Source organism: Miniopterus natalensis, chromosome X, assembly GCF_054644295.1.
Source record: "Miniopterus natalensis isolate mMinNat1 chromosome X, mMinNat1.hap1, whole genome shotgun sequence".
Classification (NCBI taxonomy): Eukaryota; Metazoa; Chordata; class Mammalia; order Chiroptera; family Miniopteridae; genus Miniopterus; species Miniopterus natalensis.
The window spans coordinates 25,667,089-25,688,040 of NC_142103.1; the positions used below are offsets into that span (position 1 = coordinate 25,667,089).

General features: G+C 35.2%; 1 protein-coding gene across 2 annotated transcripts in view; it reads right to left on the bottom strand.

The window, feature by feature from the left end:
• The window catches only part of TBC1D8B (TBC1 domain family member 8B), a 50,489-nt gene extending 30,019 nt beyond the window's left edge, over nt 1-20,470 (bottom strand). For both annotated transcript variants that reach the window (XM_016206400.2, XM_016206399.2), the window contains exons 1-7: nt 20,280-20,470; nt 9,118-9,228; nt 7,162-7,280; nt 6,433-6,658; nt 5,467-5,707; nt 3,433-3,640; nt 1,590-1,757 (exon numbers count right to left, since the gene is read on the bottom strand). In XM_016206400.2, coding sequence (XP_016061886.2) covers nt 1,590-1,757; nt 3,433-3,640; nt 5,467-5,707; nt 6,433-6,658; nt 7,162-7,280; nt 9,118-9,228; nt 20,280-20,409 — 1,203 coding nt within the window. In that variant the 5' untranslated portion in view covers nt 20,410-20,470. The remainder of the gene's footprint in view (nt 1-1,589; nt 1,758-3,432; nt 3,641-5,466; nt 5,708-6,432; nt 6,659-7,161; nt 7,281-9,117; nt 9,229-20,279) is intronic.
• Nucleotides 20,471-20,952: the final 482 nt, after the last annotated feature.

Consider the following 20,952-nt stretch of genomic DNA (forward strand, 5'->3'; position numbering starts at 1 on the left):
AAAAATGGATTAAATAAATATATGACTTAAAGGCATAAAACTCTTGGAAAACACAGGCAGTAAAATCACTGACATTTCTCTTAAAAATTTTTTTCTGATGTTATCTCCTCAGGAAAGGTAAACAAAGAAAAAATATAAACAAATAGCACTACATCAAACTAAAAGTTTTTGCACAACAAAGGAAATCATCAACAAAGTAAAAAGACAGCCTACTGAATGAGGGAAGGTATCTGTCAATGATACATCTCATAAGGGGTTAATATCCAAAATTTATAAAGAACTCAGTCAACTCAACACCGAAAAACATAGACAATCCAATTAAAAAATAGGCCCTGGCTGCATGGCTTGTTGATTGGAGCATCATCCCATACACCAAAAGGTGGTGGGTTCAGTCCTGGGTCAGGGCGCATATGGGAGGCAGCCAATCAATGTTTCTCTCTCTCTCTCTAATATCAGTAAAGAACGTATCCTCAGGTGAGGATTAAAAAAAAAATAAGGGCAGAGGAACTAAACAGACACTTCTCCAAAGACATACAGATGGTCAATCAACATATAAAAAGATGCTCAACGTCACTAATCATCAGAGAAATGCAAATTAAAACCAAAATGAGATACCACCTCACAGAATAGCTATCATCAATAAATCAACAAACAATAAGTGTTGGTGAAGATCTGAAGAAAAGAGAACGCTCAGGCACTATTGGTGGTATTGCAGATTGGTACAGCCACTGTGGAAAACAGTATGGAGTTACCTCAAAAAATAAAACATGGAACTGCCTCATGACTTAGCAATTCCAATTCTGGATATATATATATATATCCAAAGAAACTGAAAACACTAATTCTAAAGTATATGTGCATCCCTATGCTCACTGCATCATTGTTTACAATAGCAAAAAATTAAAGCGACCTAAGTGTCCATCAATAGAGGAGTGGATAAGAAAGTTGTGGTACATATATACAATGAAATATTACTTGGCCATAAAAACAAATGAAATCTTACAATTTGCAACAGCATGGATGGACCTAAAGGGTATTAAGCTAAGTGAAATAAGTCATTCAGAGAAAAACAAATACTCTATGATTTCACTTATATGTAAAATCTAAAGAACAGAGTAAATGAACAAAATTGAAAAAGGTGAAGAGATTAAGAAGTACAAATTGGTTGTTACAAAATAATCATAGGGATGTAAAATACAGCACAGAGAAATAGTTAATAATACTGTAATAACTATGTATGGTGCCAGGTAGGTACTTGAAACACCGGTAGGAACACTTTGTAAAGTATGTGATTCCATAACCACTATTCTGTACATCTGGAACTAATACCAATTAATATTAAAATATTAAATGTAAAGCGTAAATAAAAAATAGTTAAAAATTAAAATATGAGTTCCTAAAAAGGATAAATTCCTAATTCTCAATTCTGCTTTATAATGGGTCTTAAAGAATACAATTTCTTTTGTCTTAGTCTTTTTAAAAAATAGACCTAAGAATGAATAGGAAAGTCATTATGAATTAGATTTGAAATAATGAACCACACAAAACACACACCTTTTTTCAAAATGACTTAATTGCTATGTAATTACCTCTGTGCTAATATCGTGATATTGACTTGACGCTGCCCCACACTTGAGCCTGAGTTTTACCACCAGTTGTTCAAAGTCTGTAACTTCACTGAAGCGAAAAGCTGTTTTTCCTTTGATGCTAATGATGACAGATTTGCTGGAGTCATTTGTCTTATCTATAGCTAAGACCTGGAGGATAAAAACATTATAAGTGAATCACATTCTCCCTTGATGCTTACACCTCCAGGCAAAATGTGTTTAGCTTACTCTTTCGTGGCTAAAGTTTAGGTCCCTGGTATGACTTGTTAAATAATAGACTTTGGAAAACCACAATGAGATCTCACCTCACACCTATCAGAATAACTATCATGAAAAAAATCGACAAGCAATTGAGATGTGGAGGGAAAAAAATCCCTGTGCACTGCTGGTGGGATTGAAAATTTGTGCAGCCACTGTGGAAAACCATATGCATGTTCCTCAAAAACTTAACAAAACTACCATTCCCACTTCTTGGTACTTATCCAAAGAAATCCAAAACACTAATTCAAAAAGATATAGAAGAGGGCTGTTCACTATGGAATTATTTATAATGGTTGAGATATGGAAGCAACCTCACTGTCCATCAATAGACAACTGGATAAAGAAGTTATGGTACTTATATACAATGGAATATTAGTCAGCCATAAAAAAGAATAAAGCCTTATCATTTGCAACATGATAGGCCTAGCAGGTATTATGTTTAGTGAAATAAGTCAGACAGAAAAAGACAAGTACCATATGATTTCATTTATATGTGGAATCTGAAAAAAACAAATCAATGAATAAACAAAACAGAAACTCATAGATACAGAGAACAAAGTAATGGTTTCCAGATGATAGGAGGATTGGAGGGCTGGTGAATGCATTAAGAGGTACAAATTGGCAGTTACAAAATAATCACAGGGATTAAAGTACAGCATAAGAAATATAGTCAGTAATATTGTAATAACTATGTATGGTGTCAGGGAGTACTAGACTTATTGGGGTGTAAATATCTAACCAGTATGCTGTACATCTGAAATTAATATAATATTGAATGTCAATTGTAATTGAAAAAAATAAAAAAGGAAATAATAATAAAATTTCTTATTGTCCTAAAAAATAAACAGACTTTAGGTACTAGTTTACCACTGATACAAGTAACCTCAGTGCAAGTTATTTAACTTCTCAAGGAAAAGTCTTAACTAACATGCAGTCTTTAAAAATGACAAACAGCCCAGCTGGGCGTGGCTCAGCGGTTGAGCATCAACCTACGATCCAGGCGATCGGGGTTCGATTCCCAGTCAGGGCACAAGCCCGGTTTTGGGCTTGATCAATGACTCTCTCATCATTGATGTTTCTATCTCTCTCTCTCCCTCTCCTTTCCTCTCTCTGAAATCAATAAAGATGTATTCAAAAAAATAATAAAATAAAATAAAAATAAAAATGACAACAGAAATGTAAAAATTCAGTGCTGCAATGCTGACTATTTCTGACTTACACAAAAGCTATCAATTCTATTCTTTCTGACTGTGTATATTAAACGTCTAAATTTTGGTATTCACATCATAAATGTCTGACTAATGATGTTCCATTTTGAGTCATCCTAAACCCTTGTTTCTAAATTTTATTTTTTATTTTTTCAATTTCAACAAGAGCTATACGACTCTTATCCTAGTACTCTTATCCTGAAGAATAATGCTGGACTTAAAAATCGTTATCTAAAAATTACTAAAATAATGTGACATAATGAGTTTTTAAAAATTTACAGAGTTAAAGGACATTTTACTCTGTGAATGATATAATCTTCAAACTAAAAACTGGTATGTAACCAAATTTACATTACCTCTCGAAATGGAATGATTACAGTGCACAGATTGCCATCCTGGCTAGCAAAGCAGATATAGTTTTCTGAGATGCACATTTTGCCATGAGCATTGAAGTGGCTGAATGGTACCCATAAAAAACATTCATGTACTTCTTTCAAAGTCTCTTCTTTGGGCAGCCTAAAAAAAGCATTAAACTGCTCACTATGGGCTCGATCTTCCAGACCTCTGTAGGAAAGAAAAAAAGGAGGGCTTAAGTAATGACTTTTATTATTTTTTTATTTTTTACTTTTAAAAATATATCTTTATTGATTTCAGAGAGAGGAAAGGAGAGGGAGAGAGAGAGAAACATCAATGATGAGAGAGTCATTGATCGAGCCCGCAACCTGGGCATGTGCCCTGACCGGGAATCAAACCCCGATCACCTGGATCCCAGGTCTACGCTCAACCGCTGAGCCACGCCTGGCCGGGCAGTAATGACTTTTAAAGTGTACACATGTCTACATTGTTTAATCTAAATGCACGGTAAAGCAGAAAGTTTGAACATTACATGCTATGTTCTTCAACAAATTATGAAATAGAAGAAACACTGATTCCTAACAAATTCCTTTTGTTTGTTCTCTTTTCAATTTTGTTTCATTAGTGGATTACAATGCACAAAAGTTAGCGATAATGTAGGTCCTAAAACCATCTGTTAAGGAGTGATTTGCTGGAAGACTATTATTTATATTATTATACAGTCATATTATATGAATATGGCTAAAACCAATCTTGGTAGACAGTAATTATTACATTTGGTTATCAGAAAATCATGAGTTAAAAAGCTCAAAGAAAATAAAATAATAAAAATTTATGGCATCTAAAAAATTTAGACAAGAATAAGTGCATAAAAGATAATAGTGCATAAAATATAATATTAATGTTTTAAAAAATCCAAATGAAAAGCAAGATAAAACAACACTGCTTGCACAGTATTGGGCACTGGATAGGTGTCAATACACAAAGATAATTAGTTAAGTTATACATAAATATATAAATAAAAATAATTGCTTAAAATAGTACAATTTTTCTAGAGGCACTAAACACTTGAGTTAACAACAGTGCCATCTGGGGTAGTAAGTAAATTATTCAAGTTCTAACTCAAAGCCAATAAAAAAAATAATAAATTCATCCTTCCAGCATATACTATTTGAATATGAGATACTTTATCTTTCAAAATAATTTTGATAAATATGAACAGAAAGCCACATCAATTTTTAACTCAAATTGTAATTAGATGGGTTATTTCACTATTATTTAAAAGGATGAGGTCTATTTATATCAATGAAAAGATATCCATGATATATTATTTTAAGAGGGGAAGCAAATTGTAGAATAATATGTGATAGCAAACCAAGTATAGAGGGAAACAGCTTTCAGACAAATACTTCTAATGCAAGAACTAATAATGATTACTATTTATCTAGTGCTTTATTATTTTATGAAGTGCTTTCACACAATATATTGCTCATTCCTTACAAATGCTCTCTGAGGTGGAAATGACAGATGAAGAAACAGAGGTCCTGAGAGATTATGACTTGTCCAAGAGTTTCTCTACTCTCCTTCTAAAGACTATTCTCCACTGACTCCACAAACTTGCCTCTTCATAAAAAAAAAAAAAAAAAAAAAAAGCTATTTATAAATTATGCTTAAAAAATAATACATTTAACAATTTCGGACCTGAAACTATCTAGTCTATTCATACAGAAATTTAGAGATAGATTAACCCTACACACATAAATCTCTACATTTCTAAAAGAACTCCAGAGTAAATCCTACAGGGATCTCAAGAAATAATTTTCAAACCTAACTTCTATTGCTTCTTAGGATTAAATTTTATGGAGAAAATACTATCTGTGAAATGAATATAAACAAAAAAAAACCCCAAAAATAATTAACCCCAAAGAAAAATTATCATATAATATAGAACAGTTAACTTTTAATGCAAATCAATGCTATCATTCTTTGGTCAAATGATACTTTAAAAAAGTAAGTATTAATTAAAGTTTGAATACCTTTTGGTGATTTGTAGAGGATCAGCAAGGATTGGGTCATTATCAAATGTTTCCTTATCAAAAAGTCTCTTTACAGCATAGTTGGCCAGCTGTTCCATAAGAAGGTATGTTTGGTTAATATGCAAAAACATTGAAAAGTAGTGACTCTCCCCTTGGGAACACACATGAATACTCTCTGTCAGTATGACATTTGAAGTTTTTTCAAGTTTTGAGACCACATCCCAGGAGATAATGAGTTTTACTGCAAATAAGAGGTATAAGCAAATCTGATTAAATTTCTCAATATTGATTAATGTTTATCAATGAAGTCTTTTGAAACAATAGTAACATACTTGAAAAATGCTATGAACAACTAAAATACTTGAGTTCAACGTTAGTTATAATTTTGAATCATAACCAAGCATAGTAATTGGTGAGTCTAGGAATAGATATAAATTATTCTGTTACTTTACATAATTTCATAATCACTGATATACTATGGTTACTATATTTATATTGTATGTTTAAAACAAGGATTAAAACATGGATTGAGGAAAGTAGGTAGTTTAGAACAATGGAAAAAAGGAGTTATATGCCAGATCACCACCATCATTTCATATTCATTCACTTCCCACAGTACACAAGGCATTATGCAAGGCACTCTATACACACTTCTTATGGTTCCTATGTTAAGCAACCACCCTTAAAAGAATTCTTTCTCTAAATCAAATGAACTTTTTTTTTTTTTTTAGATGGAGAGGAGAGGGAGAGAGGAAGAGGAAGAAAGAAAGACAACCCTTCAGTCCACAGGACAACGCTCCAACCAACTGAGCCACACCGGCCAGGGCTAAATCAAGTGAACTTTTAATGTAGAGTTTAATTACTCTTAATATCAATCTTATTACTTTATATACAACCTAACACCACTACAGATTTGATAGGTCAGTCAGCAAGTTCAAAGTCATGGTAGCAACAGAAACCACTTACTTTCTGATCCCAATAAAAAAGAATAGAAGCTCAGGAAGTTGGTGCTAAGATAGAGCCAGCCCTGACAAGGAACCCGTCCTTTCCAATAACTGCATGAGTAATAGGTCACTAACTTCTCCTGTTCTGGTAAACCAAAACATTTTTCAAATTTCAAAAGAGCTTCTCGAAATTTCTCAGGATCATCTTCTTTTACAAAAGAATGTTTTCCCTCTTCAGCAATTAATCCCTAAGGGAGACAAAATATTTTCTGAAAATTAATCATTACCTACCAACAAAAATTTATTTCATATATTTAAACAGTTCATTGAATACAATTGTATATCTACACAGGTGCATATATCTATCGTATGCATATGTGTGCATATTACATACTTAGGACAGAGGTGAGATTTTCTTTAATTTTGTCATTAGGCTTTTTCTAATGCCTCACAAAGAATTACCACAAATACAGGTGCTATATATTGTTTTGATTGAGTGAACTGCTTATTCAAACTCCAAACTCAAGATATATTAAAATGAAAAGATCCCTAAGAGCATTCACAAAGGCACCAAAGACTAACCACTGACTCCGCAAATTTATTTAGCACTGATTCTGACATTCATATGTGTGCTTCTGCCAATACTGAAAGGTGCCAATAAACCGCTGACCTTCCATGCAGCCTTTGATCCTCAAATAAGAGGGTCAAACATTTTTGTATTCCATCTATAAATTGTATCCATGCCACTTACTCTTATTTTTCCTTGTACAAAATTAGTAATATCTTCACTTGAATCAAACACAGATAAGGTCTTCATGATATTTTGTTCCAACCAATCCCAATGCTTCATTATTTCTTCTCTGCTGGCTCCTGATTAATAATGAAAGAGAATAAAAGACACAAGAAACTCCACAACAAAACTGCTCTTGATATTTACAAGCTTAGTTAAAAAGAAATAAAATTATATTTGCTCATTTTCAAAAATGATATTCATTAAAAATAAAGGTACTTCAATTATTCTCTACTTGATTCCTATATGTGGGCATGAACACTATTTTCATTATAAATAAAAATAATAAAATATTTAATAAAAAGGGAGAAAAGTAAATATAATTCATGAGAAAAGATAAAATTCTGAAAACAAGTTGCCAATAACTGGTGCCTACAATAACCAGTATCTTTTAAGAGAATATACAGAGTACCAGAATATAAATATGCATAATTTAATCCTTAGTCTTCAAACAATAATACTGTACCTATAATCTGTGTGACTAAAAACAGCATACACGTGACATTCCTATGCACACTGTATGAATGTGGATTTCAACTGTGGAAACTCAACTAATTTCAGAAGGTATGAAAGCCTTTGCTCTGAATCACCCTTTAATTAAGAGGCCTAGTCACTTAAAAGAAATTTCAAGAAAGAGGTTAGAAACCCTATAGAAAGATCAAATCCATGTTGCCTGCTGAATTAGGGTTAGGTGGCTTTTGGGGGGTCAGATTAAATAAATTAAATCTGGGTTGCTTTGGCTTGAAGAACATTACAATATCAATCTCTACATATAGCCCACATATCTTTAAGATCTCCCGAGCACTGTGGATTATACAGATCTCAATCAGAAGAAATACCTTGACTTCTCAGTATATTTTATAATATATGGAGAGTGACACTTAAAAAATTTACTGAAACTGCAAAATTGCATTATTTCCTATAATTCAGTTAGAATCGTATTCATGTTATTAAAGTCACCATATTAAGTGTACTAATTTCCTTTAATGAACTACAAATAAAATTCATAGGAAAACCTTAAGGCCTTTATTTTGGTCCTTTACATATAAGGAAAATTCATTAGTAGTTAACGACTATATTTCTGCATCAGGTCAATTTGGGGGGTTAAGTCATATAATCATTCTTTTAAAACATAAAAGTGGAGCCCAGCCAGGCGTGGCTCAGCAGCTGAGCATCGACCTAGGATCCAGGTGATCGGGGTTCGATTCCCGGTCAGGGCACAGGCCTGGGTTGCGGGCTCGATCCCCAGTCGGGGGTGTGCAAGAGGCAGCCGATCAATGACTCTCTCATCATTGATGTTTCTCTCTCTCTCTCCTTTCCTCTCTCTGAAATCAATAAAGATACATATTTAAAATAATAATAATAATAAAACATAAAAGTAGAAAGAAAATTTTTTTTCTAAATAATTTCTACCAACCAAATTCAGAGTTGAGGTTACAGACCTCTCATGATATCAGCAGGTGTGGTGTCTTCTTTGTTTAGTTTAAATGACATTCAATTTAATGTGGTGAGAAAATGATCACCTGCTACACTAAAGAAAATTTAGAGGGAGTTGTAAAAAACAAGCCACATGTCTTTAAAAATTAATTGTATGCTGTAGCAATATATTCATGCATATGAACTATCCAAAAGTCACATTAATTTTTTTAAAAAGTATATCTACTTAAGAAGGGGGAGAAAAGAAAAAGAAAGATAAAAAGACAGTCTTTCAACATTTAAAAAAAAATCTGGGATTCTAATTTAGAGCAACATTATAATGGCATCATAAAAAAAGTAACAAGCTGTCATGGTGTTTTTTAAAATTTTGAGTTGCTTTAGTAGGAAGAATCTAAACCACTCCAGGAGGAATGAATATGTAGCATTACCTGAAAGATATCCTTATTTGTTTGAAGTATATGTTTTAAAAATCATACTCACCACATGCAATTGACAGGTAGACTTGAGAATCTGGTGTCTGGTGGAGAATACGAAATGGAGCTACTTTGGCAGTAGAGTCTAAGACTGAATCAAGAGTCCCGACCAGAAGCCCTGTTGTAATAAAGAGACTGTTGACATAAGGATTTTACAAGAGATGAAACTAATATGACAAAAAACAATGGATTTACTTTTTTAAATTTCTAGCCCAAAGCTTCCTTACAGAGACCTTTCTTAAAGAAAAAAATATATTCTGGATGAAGAATGCAGAGCGTTCCGACGTGAGTAGTATTTGAGAAAAAGACCTTTCAATAAAATAAGTCAGGCTCAGCTGTTCAAATCTCAAGATATATTTGTAATACACACACACACACATACACACACACACACAATCCCCTTTACAAGATTGTATATTGTACATATAACAGGTAAGAATGTAGATTCTGGTATCAGAGACTATGTGGGTTTGAGTCCTGGCTCTGCTCTAGCATTTATGTCAAATTGAACCAGCTGTACCTAACCTTTTCTTCATCCCCGTTTGCAAAATAAGGGGGTTAAAATAGGACCTACCACAAAGTGTTTTTGTAAAGATAAAATTAATTATTATTACACATAAAACACTTAGAACAATGCTTACCATGTAGTAAAACACTCAATGTTAGCTAATACTAATAAAGAAAATCTTAGCTAGTTAAACAAGAGAAAATCTTGATTAATTAAAATGCTTAGATAAAAGGATTTTTAAAAAACAATTCTTAATTCTTCATTTGGAATTCAAGGCTTTTGATCAGTTAGTTCCAACTTAATGACTTGATTATATTTCCTACTTCTCCTTAGAACAAAGTTTTCTGTTTTCTTAAACAACCAATTTCCCCCTTGGGGTCTTTGTTAAGCAATTCGCTTTTACTTAGAAATGCTAATGAAAGTCTTCTAGCCCAGTCCAGCTAATCCAAATTCTACATTTTCTTTTTTTTCCAAGATCCCCTTCCCCCATGAAATCTTCCCTGGCATCACCAAACAACAATGCCTTCCCTTTTCTCTGATTATTTATAGCACTTAAAGTCTATATAATACAACCTATCATTTTGATTATTAGGCTAGTTATTATAACTACTTGCTAAATGTTCCAGGTATATTAATCTTGTCTCTTTATCTAAATTATTAGTTCTCTGAGGATAATAACCACATCTTCTACCTCTGAGTTTGTATCTTTAACTTTCAACATATTTCTGGGCACGACAGGAGCTGAATTGTTGACTTAATTGTATCAATGGGATGGCTGAAATATATAAATCCACCTTCCTTTTTGGAAATTTTGATTGGTTGAGTGTTGGTTTTGATTTATGAGGCATTTCTCTTTAATTTAGATTACAGATTTTTGAGAAAAACATTAAATCGATTATAAAGCAGGCTTTTGGCTACTTTCATATCTTTATTCACTTAAAAGGAGTTAAGATTTCAAGCAAGCTTTGAATGAGAATATGGGTAGGTTGGCAGATGTGAGGTAGGAAGTTATAAACTTAGAGGGAGGTAAATCAGAAGAGTAGGAGATAGAACAAAGAGATAGAGAAACTTGGCTGGGTTGAAAGGATGGGAGAGTGAATGTAGGAATTGGTAGAAAGTAAAAATAGGAGTCACAAAAGCAGCATAATATCAATTAGCAACCTGACAGAGGGTTGTTAAACACTTGACAAAATTGTCAAAATAAAGGAATTGTAATTTCAAACAAAACCATTTATTAAACACAGCCCTGTTTTAGCTTCTAGATCTGCCTCCCAAGAATTTAAATTCTAAAAAAAGCTTCAACAACAAAGATAAATTTTTTTTTTTTAATCTTAAGGAATAAAAAAGTTTTCAAAAAAGTACTTTCAAATTTGCGAGGAAAATCATTTATTTCACCTTTACCACACTTTCAAATCCGATTTCCTTATTTACATACACTAGAAAAAAGTAGTGTTAGAAGAACAGGAGAAAGAACACAAAGGTAAAGAAAAGTTTGACTCAGCTGAAAGATAACAGTGGGAGTGTGGATGTGTGAGGAGGCAGAGAGGAAAGGAGAGGCCACAGATAATCATTCCTGAGTAACATTACAACAATTAGTTCTCTCATAGAATGTTTTGAGACTGGGTACAAAGTGGTCAAAATCACTGGCAAGAAAGGTCATTTCTTTTTGCAGCGGAAATGTTTGCAAGATAGGTGCCTTGCACTATGTAGAAAGGAAATTGCTCAGTTTTTCTAAGTGCATTAAATCAGGCAGTTAGTATAAAACTATGCAACAGATAATTTGGAAGCTATTTCGAAAATACATTTGTAGTCACTTGGGGAACTCTTCAAGCTCATTAAGCTATAATCATCAAGTCTCTGCAAGTCATTCAGGAATTAATTTGTGCCAATGTCTGGGTTTTAAAAGTACAAGACAACAAGCTGACAGCTTTGGGTTGCTTTTTCATATGCCCAGAGGTTTATCATCTGACACCCCGAACATCCAAGGTCATAAATCAGCCTACACATGGGAAGAGAATACTCTCAGCTGCATGACAAAAGAGATTTTAAAATAACAAGAAATATCAAGAAATTCAAATCATCGTTTGAATGTCTATAACTGAGTGAGGTACCAACGTTCTAGACCCTGATAAAGGTCTATGGGGTTTCAGTAGCATCCTGCCATACAAGTAATACCAAACTTCTTAAGGAAATTCACCACCATAATTGATGTGAGGTACTTTTTATTCAATGGCATAGCAAAATAACAAAAAAAGCAAGGTTCCATGGTTTTTTAAAAAAAAGGCAATTTGCAGGTAATGATTATTGTTCATGAACCAATTCTTTTTAAAAATTTTTATTTATTGATTTGAGAGAGAGGAAGGGAAAGAGACAGAGAGAGAAACCTCGATTTGTTGTTCTACTTATTTATGCATTCATTGGTTGGTTCTTGTATGTGCCCTGACTGGGGATTAAACCCACAACTTTGGCTTGTTGGGATGACACTTTAGCCAGCTGAGATACCTGGCCAGGGCTCAAACCAATTATTTTTGGCTGGAGATATATAGCACCACCGACTTTACAGATGAAAAATATCCAAATAGGTCATGTAGTCCAACCTCCAGCACATTCATCTACACTACAGGATCCCTGATAGAAAGCCTAGCTTTTTTCTTTATAACTCCCAAATTTACTTCTCCCAAGGCAGCCTATTACATTGGCAGGGATTTCATTAATTGGAAAGTTTTTCTAAAATAGGAAAGGATTTAGCCAGGCCAGTGTGGCTCAGTGGTTGAACGCTGGCCCATGAACCAGGAGGTCATGGTTCGATCCCTGGTCAGGGCACATGCCCGGGGCTGTGGGCTCGATTCCCAGTAGGGGGCATGCAGGAGGCAGCTAATCAATGATTCTCTCTCATCACTGATGTTTCTCTCTCTCTCTCCCTCTCTCTTCCCCTCTCTGAAATCATTAAAAACATATTTTAAAAAAAATATATGAAAGGATTTATATATATCCACATGGTATAGTTTCAGGGCTGGCTTCATGGACTTAGTGACCTGTTCACAGGGCCCCATGCTCAGAAGGGCCCCTTGCTTAGTTAAGTGTTCTGCTGTCACCATCTTAAAATTCTTCATTTTTAAACAAAGAGCTCTGCTTGTTCGTTTTGCACTGAGCCCCACAAATTAGGTTACAGTGGTTATCTCTAGGGAGTGGGATAATGGGTAACCATTATTTTCTTTTTTATACTTATACAATAAACATTTTTACCCTTTAAGATAGAAAAATAAAGCTACTTCTTACACACTTGAAAAAGGAAGTTCATTCTTAGGATAAATAAAATGTTACTTTGCAATTTGGAGGCAATACAAAACATACTATACTCTATTAAGTATGATGGGTCCTCAAATATGATTATAGCTATCTTGTCTCCTCTTGCTTATTCTTTTCTTCTCCTAGGTTAAAATATACCTAGTTCTTTCAACTGCTTGTTGCATGAGATTGTCTGAGCCTCTTATTATTTCTACCATTCTCTTAACATAAGTTTGTCAAGGTCTCATAAAATGTGTTATTCAGACCTGAATACCAGATATGGTCTGAACAATTATAGGTTTTTTATATTGTGGGTTTTGTGGTTCTGTTAATGCAGTCTAAGTTCATACTAGCTTTCTGTTAGCTACATCGTATTACCACACTAAGCTTATGATTAATTAAGCTACTTTGATCTTTTTCACAAAGATAAGCACCAACCTAGGTATTCTGTCCTATACAGCTGGTTTTCTTTAAAAATCTAAAAGCAGTGCATATTTACCCATGTTAAATTTTATCTCACTGATTTCAGCTGAGCATTCTAACTTGTCAAGCTCTTTTTGAATCTTGATTTATCTTCTATGATAATGATGCTCAACCCAAACTGCAAATGTAATCATTTGGAGGAGTTTTTGAAATTACTCAAGCTCAACTTTTCAAACTATAAAAGCCCAGAGATTCTAATTTAATTCATCTGGGATTGGAATTGGGTATTCTATTTTTCCCTTAACTTTGTATTATAAAGTTTTTTAATCATACAAAAATAGAGAGAATATATTGCAACTTCTATGTGCCCATCACCTAACTTCAATAATTATCATCACTTTGTCAGTCTTCTGCCATTCACTCCATTTAAAGTAAATCCCAGATATTATATCAGTTTACACATAAATACTCTAGTGCCATTTAGTTTGTTTTAAAAGTTTCTCAGTTGACTATAACATGCTGTCATTTTTGAGAAAACTGATCTATGGTAGTAATTGTCCCTTTCAATTTTTAAACACCTGCAAATCTGATAAACATTTATTTTTTGTACTGGGTCAATTATAATGATGAACAGTTAGGACCAATGGTGGAGTGTTGGAGAGGCCATTAAAACAGTTTGAAGACGGTCCTCAGCATCAATGTGCTAGTTTAGCACACTTTAGTTTGACAAGTGGCTCTTTCTCCTTATACACTAGACTGAGGGCACTGTGTAAGGCAACGCTGCTGTAGCTGAAGAGTCATTTAAATGAACTTCCTAATTACAAACAAGATTTATTTCCATTCTAAGTAAAATGTTGAATTATAAATTCTGGCCATAAAAATAAAACTTTATAGTGGATTCTGTATCTTGTCATTGATTGCCATGTTCACAAAGTCAAACAAGTACACCTTTAACTGAATTTTTTATAATCTCAACTTCATTAAATGTTAATGAACAAACTAGTAAACTGCCAACACACTTAGTAGGAAATACATTCCAATAGGAGAAAGCAGTGTCAGTAGAGGTGTGGATTTTCCTGATTCTACTGCTTTTACTACCATCAGATCTAAGTCTTTAAAAGAGTACTATGTATGCTTATTTTAGAACAATCTAATATCTAATAGTCAATTGGTATTTTGAAAGCTACCAACTTAAAAAGCACTGGAAAACAGTTAATAATTCTTCTTTTGTCCTCTTTTCCCTCTCCCTGAATTTTAAAAGACATTTAGTTGAAAATTGGAAATATGTAAGCACTCGTTTCCTTCCCTAATTGAAATCTTTGCTCATTAAAGGATTTACAAAAAAAAATTAGTCAAGTAATTGATGCCCAAAATGACATATTACAATGGCATGCAGTGGGGGTGTGCGTGAAAGAATTATCAATCAAACCCAGCTACATTTCTAGAGATTAAAAATAGGGAACTATGAGAACTGTTACCATCTTTACTTACAGCACCTTCTTACATGTTAAGACTTATGCATCAATGTGCAAAAAGAGTAGCCCCACTGAAAACTAAAGAAAATAACAACATCCGAATTTCTAGGTGCAAAGAAACAAGCAAGTGTGGCCAGAGGAATAAATTCATATACAGTACAGCACTTTAAAAACCAACAAATGTAATTATTCTTTGTCTTAAAAATTCGTTTATTTTTACTGGAGTAAGATAAAAAATAAGACCATCTAGGCTACAGTGGAAAGAGCAGTGGAGACAAAAATAACAAAGGTTTAATTCTCAGGTCCCTTAATTCTCTATCTCAGGTTTTCATTTTCCATAGATAAAGTCATTGCTCTTTAACCTTTTCTAATTGCTCTCTCTTAATTCTCATATTTTCAGTCACAAATAAATGAATCTGGAATAACTGCTAAGTCCCCATCAACTGCCATTTTTTGCTTTTGTGTTATCATATTACTCTTCCCACTTAGAATGTCTTCCCCTCCCATCCCAGATACTGTTAGTGCTCATAGATGGCTGATTTAATTCAAAAACAATCCAAACTGGTTTTTGGCAAGTTGCACCACAGATGTCACACTGGAATTCTGCCAGCAGAATACCACCTATTGTTATTAACCACTGCTTTTAGGAAATCTCTGTGTCATTTAACAGGACATCTTATCAGCATACTTTATACCAGAGCCGGTCTTGGAAAATTACTTTTGGGGTTTCAAATATCCCTTATTTGTGACTATTTAGAAGCCACCAAAACCAGGGTGATATTATTGACTACCCTAGTAATTATATATTTGTTTGTTTACGTGTTTATTATCTGTCTCTACCACCAGATTATAAACTCTGTGAGGGTAAGAACTCTGTTTTATTCACCACTGTATACTCAATATCCAGTACAGTAGCCAGCTACCAACCCATTTCTCAACTTCCCTTCACAGCAAAATTCCTAGAAAAAATTATGAATATTCACTCTGTCCCAAAATATCTGCTTGGCTCATATACTCCAGTCCCTCTGGTCTCTGCTCATATGTCACCTAAGAGGCCTTCTCAAACCAAATTATCTAAAATACCCTCTCTATCCTTATACCTTACTTTATTTTTTTTCATATCACTCATCACCACTAGCCATATAACACATTATTTGTTTATTTGCCTTCCTCAACTAAAATGTTAGTCCATGAGAACAGGGATTTTGTTTTGCTCACTGCTGCTATCACCAGCACCTAAAACAGTGTTTGGCTTTTAGAAGGCACCTGTAATTATGTGTTGAATGAATCTATCTTGTTCTATCACATTTCCTTTTGTGCTTATATAGCAGCAGTAAAAGGTGGAAAACTGGGCAAATTTTCTAACATAAAGGTGATATAAAATCCATGTCATAGCTGTACAACATGGTAAACATTACAGTGCCTTTTACTGTTACCAGTTTTTGGCTTACTTTACAACCAGTCCTTCCACAAGTGTCCAACAGAAGCATGGACTTTCACCAGTTAAATCTATTTCTTCAAGTATTTATGTTTTAAAAAACATAACTAAGATAACTAGAGTTATATGTACTCTTTAATACAACTCAGTAAAGCAACAAGTGATACTTATATCTGTAGAAGCTCTGAGAACTTCTAGGTTTTGGCCAATTGTAGATCAAAAAGTAATGCTGTTGTGATACTTTATTCTAACTGTTGTACATTATTCTGATTATGAACCATAAATGTAGTTATCATCATACCAAAATTCTTGAATTATTAACTAGCAGTGTTTTGCTTTTTCAGTGATATCACTGCATGTTGAACAAACTCAATGTTACTACTCCAAATAAATTTCTACATACAGCATGGGAAAATTAATTACTAGGAAAATGGTGCTTAACATCTTACTCCTTCATTAATAGATAAATGAATAGCAAATGTTTACATAGCTGCTCACAGGTTTCAAAACTCACTTGACTCATATAACATTGCTGTGAGTTAGAGAAGGTAAGTTTTGTTCCTATTTATAGATGAGGAAACAAAGCCTTTATAAAACAATTACAACTGAATACAGGCATAAAAATATTAAAGAATCAGGAAAGATAAAGGAAGCAGGGTTAATGCAGTAAGTAGAATTGCTGGACTCGGTGGTGTGTTCATGTACTTGTAAATGTTGGCTTATAGTTAACTTATTAAATAGAAAATCCACCCCTGGGGAGAGAAAAGCACACTGTGTTCCTGATTGTCAGATCTTCCTAAATCCCATACACTAACTAGAATGTAGCCCCATAATTCCACTCATGTAGTAGCTCCCATCTGCCAAGCAGAGCAAATTAATTTGTGCTTAATAAGCCAAATATGCATAAATTATTTTTAATCACATAAAAACAGGTGCTAAATTTAGATGCCATAATAGAGACATTACCCTTAATCAGGCAGGAGGAACAATGGATAATGTAAGGTAACTACAGAAATTCAGAATGGTGAATTACTTCTCTAAATGAAAGTAACTTTATCTGTAAAATAATCTTATGGATAACAAAAATTGCCACAAGTTATTCCACTCTGCTGGGAACCAGGACAATTAAGTAAGATAAAGTTAGGCAAATGGTAAGTAATCTATCAGATATCCACCAAAAGTGCCAGAATTTTTAAAAAAGGACCTCAGAATTCTAACTTCCAAACTAGTCTCTTACTGTAACCATACTAGGGTTCCCTATTGCTCCAATCCCATTATTAGAAAAATATAGAGTCACCAACTCCACAGTGAAAGCCATTACATTTCTGGTGGTTATTACCAATTATCACAAGGCAAATAAATGAAAGTACAACTGTTAACATTTTGAGATGGTCATAATCTTTTCTTCATTAAACAAAATGTATAAAGGAACCTTTTACGGAGTAACACATAACATTGGATTTTAGCAAACAAAATGGACAAAGGCAAACTTATGCTGGCACACAAACTCCTGTGGAAGCTAATCCACATGTGGATTTCTGGTAAAGCACAGCAAAGCTCTTGGCTTCACAATTTTAAATAAGAATATAGCAATTGAGCAGCCATGAAAATCAGCACATTGCCCTGCCGGGCGTGGCTTAGTGGTTGAGCGTCGACCTAGGATCCAGGCGATCAGGGTTCGATTCCCGGTCAGGGCACATGCCCGGGTTGCGGGCTTGATCAATGATTCTCTCATCATTGTTGTTTCTATCTCTCTCTCTCCCTCTCCTTTCCTCTCTGAAATCAATAAAGATATTTAAAAAAGAAAATCAGCACACACTTTAGCTCTAGACCCTCCCCCCCAAAAAAAACAAAATGAGAAAAAAAAACCACCCAAACACATCTCTTTGTTCCTTTCTTACCCACTGTTTAATTTACATAAAATATAGTGGCAACTCTCACATGGTCATTTCAAGCATCTTGACAATACCACAGGTAAAACAAGCATGCAGAGATATAAATTGAGCACAAAAATAGGGCTATGGATATTCTCAAGATACATGTGTGGTAGAAATCTTGGTTCATTTCAGACAAATCTCTTACCCTAGAGGTATGGGGAAGAGTAAATGGGAGTGGATAGGATAGAAACTGGTGCAATTGGTCCATGCTTTAAGAAAGCATATCAAAAGAAAAAAATCAAACAAAGTGAGTGATTATTTAAAGGAAATGTACAACAAGTAAAAAACCATTTAATATATTACAGTGATTTGATTCTCAAGAATGGCTTGCCTATTGTTTTTCAGGAACATAGTTGTAAAAAGTAAAATACACTTCATAATGTGGGCAAGAGCACCAGAAAAATCCTGGTCAAATAGAATTATGGAGAACCAAAATATTATGCTGTAACACAGGGCTGTAAGGATCTATTTAAATATATTCTGACCTGTTCTCAATGGACTAAGAGGATAAATTACATCACTAAGTCAGGGTGAACATTGATTCTGGAAAATATCTGCATCTATTAAATGGAAAGATTCCTCTAAGAAATAACGCAACTTTTAAAAACTAGAAAACAAAAAGAGAATGGCAATTTTAACAAGGCAATTTTCATTGTCATATTTTCAAGAGAGCCTTTTTAGAAGCTGGATAAGATAGGTATTGCAAGATTTTTAAAAATGTCCTGTAGAATCTCAAAATTATCTCCACACTTGGGGTGGCTTGAAAAAAAATGAAACAACAGCACACATCTAACAACATACATTGATTTGGCACCTGTCATCTCTCATTTTATCCTCTGAGGCAAACACCATTTTGCAGAAGAGGAAAAGCAATGTCATGTCCTGCACGAATATTTATCCAATCCTTCAATTATTCGGTTCTAATTATAATTAGTTGGTTTCCTAGTTACTGGTTATAATTTGCCTGGATTACTGGTTACTTCCTCCTAACCCGACCTTATGAGCACTTCAAGGCACGGAACTGAATTTATGTCTTTGCACCCTGGCATTCCATGCAGCACCTACTAGGCTCTTAAGGTTGAATAAATGAAAGAATTGGTCAAATGCAATTTAACAAGACATGAGAATGGGACTAAAATGCAAAGTTTCGAATTCTTCCCTCTTTCTGCTACACCACACTGCTTAAATTAAGCCTGGTCCACCACTTTAAGGCCACAATACCAAACTAGAAATTGTCAAGAAAAAGAGCTCTGGTCTTCCCAATGTCGAGAACTTTGAATACCCCCATTCCAGACGTGCGTTCTCAAAATCAAATTCTTTGGTGGCTTTAAACACTTGACCAAGAAGCAGTTCTTGATTTGTAAATCAAAGAATTGAAGGCTGGATGGATTAGGCGGGAAGAGTTAAACTTCCGTTTGTTTAATTGGTTTGCTTATAATCAGGGCTTTGAAAGAAAGGGCAGCGCCATACACTCAGGACAGGAGTAAATTGCGTAGGTTACTTCGAGAGAGAAGCCCAAGGATTGAAACCCTGGTGACAAAGTAAAATATGCTAAATTGGGAGAGGTCAGCAATTTGTGAGACCTCCCCTTCGCCCTCCCCCCAACTCCCGTATCTCTCATTTGAAGCCAGTCTTTCTGGAAGTGATGGGGCTCCTTCCTTTCTCACCATCCTCCCTGCACCCCGCCCCGCCCCGCACACGCTTACACTCCACAGGGTGGTGATTATCAACAGGGGTTTGTGAAAACAGTTAGGTCCACAACCGGGAACTGGCCCCCGTCACCAGCCTAAATGCGACCTGTCGAGGTCTAGCACTCGTCATCAGCCCCCTCCCCCACGAGAAGCGACAGGGAAGGTACTGTGCCTCAGAAAGAACCCGTCCTCCCTGTCGCTGCCCCATACAAAGAGTAACTGCTGATCCAGGGGTGCATTCTCAGGACTCGGGGAGGGAAACGCAAAGGTCGTGTCGGGGAAGAACCCCAGTCCCTCCGCCAAGGGTTTAGGATCCGGCGGCGGGTGGCGACGAGTAACTGTTCTCCTCACCGCCTTCTAAGTACCGGCGATTCTGGCCCCGAGGCGGGTGAGGGTGGGAACAACTTACCTGTGAGCCCCCCTCCGCCGTCCTCCCCGTAGCCCCGACGCCGTTGCAGCACGAAGTAGTCGTTGGACCTTTCCATCAGCCACAGCTTCAGTGCATTTTTCAGGAGCACCTCCTCAGGCTTCAGCCACATCGCCGAGAACTTTGTGCCGCTCGCAAGCAGCGACCTAAATCCCCTCTTCACCTCACCCTCCACCCGTCTTCCCCCCTCTACTTTGCCTCCTACCAAATCTTCCTCAGGCGGCAGCAGCTGAGGTTCAGGTTTTCCACACTTCCCCCAACCCTCCTCTCCCACGTAGGCAGCGAAATTGCCAATTCCCTCCCACAGCGCTACTGCTGGACTGGGAAATAGTCCCGCTTCTTCATTTCTGGGAATTGTAGTTTCCTACCCGCTTTTCTGTACTCACGTCACTGGAGCTCGGGACTACACTTCCCACAATCCACTGGAGTGAAAACTAGGTGGGGGTGCTTTCAAAGTGGGTCCCGCCACCAGTTAAGTGCATTTTGCGTAACTAAAATTTAAAGCGATTTTTTTTGTCCAAATAAGTGAGCCCCAGGTATGAAAGTGTTTCTTCTTGTCATCCTTTTACAGCCGAGAGTGTTAAACTACAGAAAACAAAGTTTCTGGAATTTTGTAGTAAGGAATGGCCCATTCTTGGAAGCGGCAGTAGCACCA